Below are 11034 nucleotides of genomic sequence, written 5' to 3' on the forward strand. Positions count from 1 at the left end.
GTTCTGATTATGGATACACCACTTCTATTTCTAGCGGAAGGGCACTTGTTCCTGATATGGTCCCTCGATACAAATTCTTATATTTATTGTATTGAATAGGTGGTAATTAACAAAATTATAAGAATTTGTGTCACAAGTAGATCTTCAATACAGACAAAGAAGAAGAAATTTATAACCTGCAATGGTCCCTCGATCCGCACACATAACATTTCTTACCTTGAACCTCGGTAGAAGTATGAGAGGAATAATATGTGGAGTTACTAGGAGGTAGGGGAGATGGATAGTTAACATGACGTGATTCATTACCATACTTAACATCTTTGGCGGAGGAACACGCCTACTCTAACTCAGCAATAGTAGTGGGAGTCCTAGTTAATGACAAGAAGGATCTGTACTATGGAGCAATTCCCTTAAGAATTCTAGCCACCATTTCATCTTCAGGGACAACAATTTTGAAAACTTTGCCAAAGAACTTGAGGTCTAGAACATATGCTAACACTCTCTCATGAAGAAATTGAGTCCTGAAAAAATGTTTAGGAATTAAACTCTGTAATGCAAGAGATGGGATAAATTTAGATAAAATCAGCTCATGAAATTCAGTTATACTTAGATTGCTACTAATGGCCTTAGAAATTTCCTTCTTTAATATTCCCTCACAGTAAGGAAATAGGAACCTAAAGATACCTAGGGCGTCCATAGAGAATATATTGGCAGATTCCATCAACTCCACTAAAAAGTGCATAAATCTAATAGTTTCATCATTAGAGTTTACCGAAAATATTTTTACATTTTTGAATAACTCTTTGATAGATTTAGGAGTAGCATTAGGTTTAGCTAACAAGCCTTCCAAAACAGGAGCAAGAGCGCAGCAATGAGCTGACTCATTATGCAACGATTCAGGGGAAACAGTAACGTTATTCAATTCCTGACTGTCATTTTCATCTTTTCTAGATCTATCACTTAAGGAAAGTTCATTGACATTTCTAATACTCATGATTATATCCAGCTCAACAGAAAGATTAATTCCCAACGTTAAGAATGAGGTACACCTTGCAAGCAATTCAGTGTCGGGTGACAGTAATATTAAATCCTGAACCCTGTTGATGTGCTAGTTCTGGATTTTAACCTTTTTACTTGATATGCCGAAGGTTCCATACGGGTGACAGTAATATTAAATCCTGAACCCTGTTGATGTGCTAGTTCTGGATTTTAACCTTTTTACTTGATATGCCGAAGGTTCCATATCTCTTAATTCATTGACAACGGTACTGTTTTCTGATAATGCATCATTAATAAGCTGCACTGACTCACCCAATTCGCGGCTCAAATTTTTAGGTTTTATCAGACAATCCAGGGCATCCATAAGTAATGCAACATCACCCGGAATAGACCCAGACCACTCCACCCCGCGCACTTCCAATTCATATAGCAGCTCACTTTTCCTTAACATGCGCGGCAGTAAGACAGACTGGGCAGACATTTTGGACATGAAACAGAAAATTCCAAACTTACTCTACGATGATTAAGCAAATAGAGAGGAATTATTCTTTTGTTAAAAAACACAATTGATAATGTAAGTTGGGTCAACCCTTTAAAATTATAGAAAACAATGTTTTGGATCACAAATTATTCGGTGCATTAAAATCAGGAAAATTATCAGTCATAGAATTAGTTGAGTCGCAGTGAAACTAGCAAACAGTAAACTGAGACTTGTTTCTCTGAGACTTCTAATACGAGTTCACTAAAATAACAGAACTGTAAATTAATGTTACCAACAGATTAGGTGAAATTAGAAGAAAATACTCAATAAAATTAGGACACAAGAAATAGAGGACGAAATTCAATTTAGAAGGTAAAATACAGTCGAGATGAACTTAAATAACAGCACAATAGGTCTCATTAGACCAATTCAACATCATACAATCATCTGCAATTATCTGTTTTCTGTCAACAACAGGACACTCATATTTGTTTACAACCATCACCCATGGAAACGGATCACGTCACACGGTAAAAAAAGATGGGTCTCAAATTCTTACTAGATAGTCATCATCGAAACAACTCTAACTTACTGATTTTCACCAGTGATCCATAAAGTAACACTTAACTTACTGTTACAAGAACGGTTTAGAAATTAAAAATTTACAATGTACATAAGAAATCAGAGTCCCGTTTAAAATAAATACAACCAATTAATGGAAAAGGTGGAAACTTTCTTGTCTATAACATAAGATAAACGGCTACCGAGTGATCTCAAAAAATTCCTCTTGATAACAGTAAATTAAAACATTTTCCCAATTTAAATCTTTTAAATTATTCAGTCCTTTCGAAGTATCTTTGGCATGCTGGAGATATCTCCGTAGGAAAAGGCAGTCGTGCAGAGATCACAATCAGTACTTACAATTTTCCGAAGTAAACATAAGATATAAAGCAAACCACAATCCAAGTAGAATTTGTGGCCGGTTGGCGACAAACTTAACCGGTGTCAAATATCCACATCATTTCGCTTCTCCTTTCTCCTTATTGATTGAGTTTTAAAATAACTATCTGCGACTAGGTACAAGAGTCTTCTTCCACAGATCTCGAACAACTACAAACCAAAAACATCAAAATATTGTCGTTCTCGATCGATACCTCCGCTGGCGACTCTGTAGTTCACTGTATGCTCCCAGATGGCAGAACAGTGTAGTTCAGAAGGGGGACACAGTCCGATAATCAGCGCCCAGGGCCCGTCAAGCGCACTGCTAATAGGGGACTAGTCTCTTATGAATCGTCTATAATGCAATTGCATGTTGAACGGCGTTATTGATAATTTCATGTTACACATACTCCAAAATACATAATAAACACGTCATAAAGCGTATTGTACAATATTATTCCATTCATTAGTGCAGTTTCAAGGTCATCACTAATATCCCGCTAGTCGGATACAAAATGAAGATCTTCCTCGTTGGCACTTTCTTCCAAACAATCACCATGCAAATCATCATTTGTTTCATTGTCCAAATTTACTGACCAGTCTGAATCAGAATCGGCCACTAAAAGATTGAAGATTTCTTCACTGTCATTACTAATGTTCCGCGCGCTCATGGCTGCTGAGTGAAGTCTGCTATCGGCACACAGCTGACAGGAATGTTGGCAGGCAGACAGGCAGGTGATAGATAACAAATAAACATAGATCCAGTATTGGCGGAAATGTTTTCAAACAATGCTTAGTACATAGTCGATACATGACTATAGATGTTTGTATTATTAAATGCGCCTTTATTGAAGAAGCATGTGGAAACTATAGCAGGAAAGTACCAAATCGACAAAAGTCAATTTCCGCAGCGAATGTAGTCGACTTCCGCAGCGAAAGAGTTAAAGTAGTGGAATAATACATATTCAATTGTGAAATCAAATAAAAATATAACTAAACACTGACTTTACATGTCATAAACCTCATTTTAGGTCCGTATTGAAAAATTTTTAACAGTTCAACAATAATAAAAGTGTTTCAATTTATTCCACCTATTCAATACTTATATTTTCACTTATAGTTGTTACTAAGAATTTAATTATGTAACAACTATAAGTGAAAATATAAGTATTGAATAGGTGGAATAAATTGAAACACCTTTATTATTGTTGAACTGTTAAACACTGACTTTCCGTAAAGGTGTTTGTGTAGCACACACTTTGACGAGTAAATACAATTGGGTCGCTACAGATGTCAGTCTACATGACTGATGGCAGTATATTACTGTGTCTAATAACTTCAGTACTACATAAAAATGCTGGACATCATTAAGTACACTGCAGAACTGGCTTACCACCAGAACGTAGCAGGAATGGGTTGATTTACACTTTTGAAATTTTGGGGTGGTTGGAAAAATACCTGTGGTTGAGGCTAAACATTGTTGTTGCTGTTCTTTGTGAAGTTTATTCTTCTTTGGATAAGTTTAATCAATGATTTGTTGCAGCCATCGCAAGTTAACCTGAATCACATGCTGTGTCCAACTGCTCAGGATCCATTCTATGGCCCATATTACCGTGTGTGTGCTGTAATCCATCAGTCACTGTTGTGCCCACTCACATGTAAATCATACTGCTACATATCAGACTTCTTTCTCACAAAGTTTGGGCCCACTAAAGTGAAGCAGCACCTCAACTCGGACATGGTCATGGAACTCAGTGAAAATGCAAATCTCAATGTGGCTGCTGGTGATAACCACAATGTCCGAAATGGAAGACTTCACACAGATTAAGAATTTCTTTGTGGCACTTTATTATAAGTGAACACCAGCAACTTGTGCTTGTCATGGGGTTACATAAAGCATGGAGGAACCAAAGAAAGGGGCCTTAGATTTTTGCCATGAAAATTTATAGGTGTTAATTACAGTGAACTGTAGATTTTCTTCTTTTTTCATATTTGTGTGAAGTTTGAAGTTGTTAACAGTGGGTAGAAATTAATTTTATCAGAATATGTGTTTCTGCCCAAAGGGAACTATTTTAGTGTTAATAACTGATCTATTTATTGCCAATGTGAAACAAAATCTCTTTTAGAAAATGAGCATTTTGTACCTTTTTTACTTGCTAAACATGATTTACTTACTTCTCTTTCATCGTGAAATTGAATGAATTAATTTGTGCATTGTTTCAGTTTTAGTTACTATTTGTATAACATTGGCCAGTGACGGTGATATTCATTTGACTGTGATATAGGGTTGCCACCTGTCTTAATTTTGTCAGATTCATCTGTGTTCTTTGAAAATTGTCTTGAGCCCTGTAACTGGCAGTAACATGCTATGTTTTGTAACATTTCTTTATACAGTGTGTTCCCAAACATGTGGGAAGTATTGGGGATGGGGATGTATAGTACACCCTGAAACAACACAGCATGTGCCTTGTGGTTGAATGCCTGACTCCAAACTTAATCCTAAATACAAACTATCAGCCCATTGAAGCCAATAACTAAAACAGGTGTAGCTTGTGGATGATTGACTGTAGGGCCTATGTTCGTAGGGACTTCGTGTTCTTTTGGGATGTACTGTTCCATTGCCCCCTCCTCAATTTACATTCTACATGTTTGGGAACACCCTTATTGCATATAAAGAACTCTGAACCAATGAGTAATGTTGATTGTAAAACATTAAATCTATATTACTTTTTTTTCCTTTCTTTTTGGCTAGTTGCTTTATGTCGCACAGACACAGATAGGTCTTATGGCTACGATGGGACAGGAAAGGCCTAGGAATGGGAAGGAAGCGGCCATGGCCTTAATTAAGGTACAGCCCCAGCATTTGTCTGGTGTGAAAATGGGAAACCACGGAAAACCATCTTCAGGGTTTCCGACAGTGGGGTTCAAACCCACTATCTCCCAGATGTGAGCTCACAGCTGTGCGCTCCTAACTGCATGGCCAATTCACCTGGTATTTCTAATATTATTAATATAAAAATTGCCTTTCAAATTTACGGCCAGAGTCAGCACCAGGATTGAAAACTGATGCATACAAAAGTTACTCCTCTTCATTGTTTTGCTTTCTTTATGAGAGTCTTCTGTGACTGTAAAAAGAATAAATCATTAATCTCACTTAAACATACTTCTTAATATTATAATTTGATTGCTTTGGAGATTAGTTCCACATTACATCACAAGCAATTTTGTTGTAATTAGTAAATCATTTGAAAATTTCAAGATGCATTTGTATCTAACATAATTGTGGACTCAGAACAAAATATTCTGCCGAAACTTAAACTTTGAAGCATCTGATATTTCATATTGTGATTGCTTGTTAAAATAAAATTTAAAATTATATAAAAGGAAAGTTAGTATAAGCATGTATCTACTCAAGAGACCACCATTTGTTCAGAATATGAAACCTACTATAGAGTTAACTATTTCTAACATTGTATATTTATGAAATAGAAGTTTCTGACTTGCCTGTTTATGGTGGCAACCCTTCTGTGATATGAAGTGAAGAGCGATCCACTTCCCAGTGACCAATGTTTTACGAACTCTTATCTGGATTGCTATACCAGAGTAATTTGGTTCCTTCATGCCCTGTGCTACCCACGTGTTACCAATGCAGCTTTGTTACAAAGCTTTGTTCTTAGAACTATCTCACTGTAATTTCTAGTCTGTTTCATAGGTTATCTGATACCTGAACCTTTATGCTTTTTCAAAGTTTTTTCCTTTCTTTTGCATTTCAAACTGTGTGTGATAGGCCAAGGAGCCTTTCTGGGATAATTGATCTGGAAATATATTTTCCACAACTTAAGTGCCCTTAATACAGTCCATCATAGGTTGCAATTGGCTCTATATTTACATTCCTTTGTACACTGAATTGTACTGTGTTTCTGTACTATGAAAGGAGAAGTCCATAATTTTGAAATTGTTAGTGGAAAATAGAGAAGGTAGTGAATAAGTTTGGACAAATTCCAGAGAAGGATATATAATAACAAGAAATTGAATATGGGGATGGAGTAGGCATTAAATGAATAGTATGTGGCGTAGGTTATCATGATGTTCTTGATTGTATGTTGTCTGATATTAGGGAGGGCAGAAATTGACCACTCTGACCCAAAATATTTTGTGTTGTTCCTTTGACAGTGTAAAGAAGACTATAATTTATAGCAATTTATAGGACCTTGATAAAGCTGAAAATTTGATGCATTTCAGTGAAGTAAAAATTTCAGACTCGGAGGAAGAAACAAATGAGTAGTAATTTTAATGAGATAAAGACTTGGAGGTACCAGTGAACCGTCTATGTTGAGAGTTTTTTTTTTTTTTTTTGATATACTTTTGATGATTCTTCACAGAGAAACTAACCTGCATTAAGGATGGAAATAGGTGATGATTGCTGACAACTTGTGAAGTGTTTCTTGTGATATTCATGTTCTGAACTCCTGTGGTGGCTAAGGAAAAATGTTTGCGAAGAGCCAGGTGAATCAACCTGGCAAATGGGGTTAAGTCGACCACTGATTTAAAGTACAAGGAGATGAGGTTTTGCTCACATGCCGGTCAGTCTTCACCACCTTAATTAATTGGTCATGGTTTTTATTACTGTCTGAGGTATCTGAGAAGGGAAAATTTAACAAATTATTTTAACACATTCATACATTACATATGACAAGGCTCTATTTATTCATGCATTTTGCCAGGCTGAGTGGCGCAGATGGTTGAGGCGCTGGTCTTCTGACAGGTTTGATCCTGGCTCAGTCCGGTGGTATTTCAAGGTGCTCAGATACGTCAACCTCAGATCGGTAGATTTACTGGCACGTTAAAGATAATACTCTCTCAGAAAACTGTAAAAGTAGTTCTTCTTTTCTTTATGGGGCCTCTAAATATTAGGTCCTAATTAGCGTCGACCTCTAAGATCTTTTGCTACCATGTTTTTCCTTCATTCCCACCTAGATATACCTGCTCCCTTCAAAAAGCTGCAGGTTGTTCTTATTGGGTTGTCTTGGATTTTTTCTCTCTCTTCACCTGGTAGTCCTAGAGTGGAGAGTCTGATTCTACCCAACGCCTCACATTTGAAAAGTATATGTTAACCTGATTCCTCTCCTTCATTGCATTTCCTACATATGTTGTCTCTTATTACTCCAGTTCTGTGTAGATGTTTTTACAGATGGCAGTGTCCTGTCAACAGTCCTACTACCCATCTTATATTTCAGGGCTGGCCACAACGAGGCTCGCGAGCCGCATGCGGCTCTGGAGTCAGTCTCGTGCGGCTCTTGACACCAACCTTAGAGTAAAATTAAATGATATAATTAATGGAATCGAACAACATTTCATGGCCGGTGGCAGTCAGTAGCAGCGATGTGCAGCTTAACGTTATTAGCGCTGTAGGACAGTGGTGAGAGATGGGAGGTGAATATAGTTCCGGGGCCTTCCTTTAGATAGTGCTTTGAGCTGGAGAGTGTGTCAGAGTCAATGTCGTGAGGTGAAGTCAGTCACGTTCACGTATAGGCAGTAGTGAGTGCCGCTACTTTTCTGTGTGCTGTTTAAGAACAGCTGTGGCCTGGTATCCGAACAGTTGCGATGCTGTCTAAGAAGCGTAAATATGAAGAGGAGAATCACGCTTTTAATACCGACTGGGAGAAAAATTCGTGGTATATTTGTGAGGTATGGGTCAAGGGACTTGCAGATGGTGGAAGAACTTTTAGACCTGGTTACTTTGAAGGATAATACTCGTGGTTGTGACATTAAAGAAGCCCTGGATGGTGTTTTGCAGATAAACTCAGTGCATATTGGTAATATTGTCAGCATTGCTACCGATGGTACACCATCTATGACTGGCACAAAATCAGAGTTTATTGGGCTTTTAAATGCTGACATATCAGTTCCTGATTTCCTACCTGTACATTGCATTGTTCACAGAGAACATTTAGCAGCAAAATATTTTCAGTACCCGCATATTATGCATGTAGTTCTAAAATTGTGAACTGTATTCGCTCATGTGCCAAAACACGCCGAAAGTTCAAATTTTTATAGAAGATATGAACAATGACGAGCTTCTTGATGATGTATATTGGTACTGCTTAGTAAGATGGCTGTCTGTAAGCTATGGTCTTGGCATATGTTTTGAATTACTCGATCCAATCAAACAGTTTATGGAAGAAAAAGGAAAATCATTTCCTGAACTTAATGACTCCTAGTGGCTGTTAGATTTGGCTTTTTATTTATATATGTGTTCCAGGATTTAAAAACACTAAACATATCTTTACAAGGAAGAGAAAACTTACTTCTGATTTGGCTCAGACTATACTTAGCTTTCATAGCAAGTTAAAGCTTTTTGGGAAAGACCTTCAGACTAAAACATTTTCTCACTTCAAATGTTTGAAGACTATTACTGAAAGCTTTCCTGACGTTCAGGTGGAAACTGAAGATTACATGAGTAAAATGTCTGTCCTTGCTGAAGAAATCAATGGCAGATTTAATGATTTGAGATCACGTAAACCTTAATTTTAATTCCTGGAAAATCCTTTTGCTGTTGATGTTGCGGGCGATGGCTGTCCTGTTTTGTCACCAATTACAAGGGATACAGCAGCTGTAGAGTTGGAGCTACTAGAACTGCAAGAGGATGAAGGACTAAAAGAACTCAAACGAAGTGTCATTTCTACCATAGAATTTTGGAAGAATCTTCCAGATTGGCCGTGCGTTTAGGGGCGCGCAGCTGTGAGCTTGCATCCAGGAGATAGTGGGTTCGAACCACACTGTCGGCAGCCCTTAAGATGGTTTACCGTGGTTTCCCATTTTCTCATCAGGCAAATGCTGGGGCTGTACCTTAATTAAGGCCACGGCCGCTTCCTTCCCATTCCTAGGCCTTTCCTATAACATCGTCGCCATGAGAACTATCTATGTCAGTGCGACGTAAAGCAAATCGCAAGAAGAATGTTCCAGCAGAAAAATGTCCACTAACAAAAGAGTGTGTCAAGAGACTTATCTCAATCTTTGGGACTACTTATGTGTGTGAATCACCGTACTCAACGCTTACATTTATTAAATCTAAATATCGATCTGACCTAACTAGTGAACATTTAAGTGAACTTGTGCGAACTGCGCTTACCAATTATCAGCCAGTTTTTAAAAAACTAACAGCAAAAATTAACACTCGAAAAAGCACTTCTTAGAAGTCAAATCTCATTCTTTGGTGTGTACCTGAACAATTATATTCTGTGTAGTGTAGAAAATAAATATTCCTTCATTTGTTATAAAATGAAAAACCTGTCTTCTTTTTATGAACCATTTTCTAAACATGCTCCCAATTTTGTCCCCTAATTTTGCGGCTCCCAGAATTAAAGTTAGTGGCCACCCCTGTTATATTTTCTCTACTGAGTTTCAACAGTTATTTAGTATGCTTCTTGTTTGGTCCTTTTATCAGTTCCTTTGCAAGCCTGCAGCCTGGAGTATTTTTCCAGTTTTCCATTTGTTTCTTTTGTAGCCATTTTCCTACGTAGTATCGGGCTTGTCCATAGGATATCCCGCATACAGGTTCTGGGCCTACAAAATGTGTTTCTGCCCCTTTCCTGGCCAGTTTATCTGCCTTTTCATTTACTTGTATTTCTGCATGCTCTGGTACCCATATTATTTTGACAGTGTTGTACTTTGAGAACTTCAGGAGAAGTGAGTGGCAATACCAGACAATTCTGGATATTATCAGGACTGCCTCTAATGCCTTAATGGCCGCTTGGCTGTCATTAAAAATGAAAATGTTCTTAATCCTAAAGTTCATTTTCAGATTTTCTTTGAGACATGTTTTGATAGCTATCATTTCAGCTTGAAAGTCTGTAGTGTGTCTGCCCAAGCCCATCTGGATTGACCTCTCAGGTCTTCCCCTGTTGATCCCTCCTCCTGTGCCATCCACAGTCTTTGAGCCATCAGTCCACCACACTATATCTTCTTTTTCAGTATTGTTGATATCCCAGTCTTCTTTTTTTATTATCTGGGTCTCAAACGGTTTTTCAAAGTTGTACTTGGGTATCATATGATCAGAAGGCATGTGTAGAACTTTCTCTGTTATTACTCTGTTAATTTTAGTGTCCTAGATTGGGTCTTTGTGCATTTCAGCACTCTGATTGTGCCAATCTATATGAACTCATTCTAGCCTGTCCTTTTATGAAATTGCATAGTGATGGGAGATCTAGTAAAGTATTCAAGGCTTCTGTCGGCGTAGTTCTCATAGCCCCAGTTATGGCTATGCATGCCATTCTCTGTAGGCTATCCAATCTACTGTTGACTTTTCCTTGACTTACTTTCTGCCACCAGATGATTGCAGCATAGGCCATCAATGGTCTATTGATCATTGTGTATATACACATTACCATTGATGGTCTTAGGCCCCATGTCTTCCCAACGGCACTTTTACATGCATACAGCAAGTTCTTGGCCTGGGTTATGTTTCTTTCTACATGTGATTCCAGGTTAGATTTTTATCTAATACTACACCTAGGTGCAGTGCCTCTTCCTCCATATATGTGTATATACTGTATTTATATCTTGCCCAAAGAGCTTCAGTGATTTCTTTCCCTCTAATTTTCTCCTTGTAAAAG

General features: G+C 37.7%; 1 protein-coding gene across 1 annotated transcript in view; it reads left to right on the forward strand.

The window, feature by feature from the left end:
- The window catches only part of LOC136877809 (transmembrane protein 164), a 129599-nt gene extending 125352 nt beyond the window's left edge, over positions 1-4247 (forward strand). Inside the window, exon 5 of the mRNA XM_067152013.2 lies at positions 3963-4247. Coding sequence (XP_067008114.1) covers positions 3963-4247 — 285 coding nt within the window. The remainder of the gene's footprint in view (positions 1-3962) is intronic.
- The last annotated feature ends 6787 nt before the right edge of the window (positions 4248-11034 follow it).

The sequence above is a fragment of the Anabrus simplex genome, chromosome 7 (assembly GCF_040414725.1).
Source record: "Anabrus simplex isolate iqAnaSimp1 chromosome 7, ASM4041472v1, whole genome shotgun sequence".
NCBI classification, from domain to species: domain Eukaryota; kingdom Metazoa; phylum Arthropoda; class Insecta; order Orthoptera; family Tettigoniidae; genus Anabrus; species Anabrus simplex.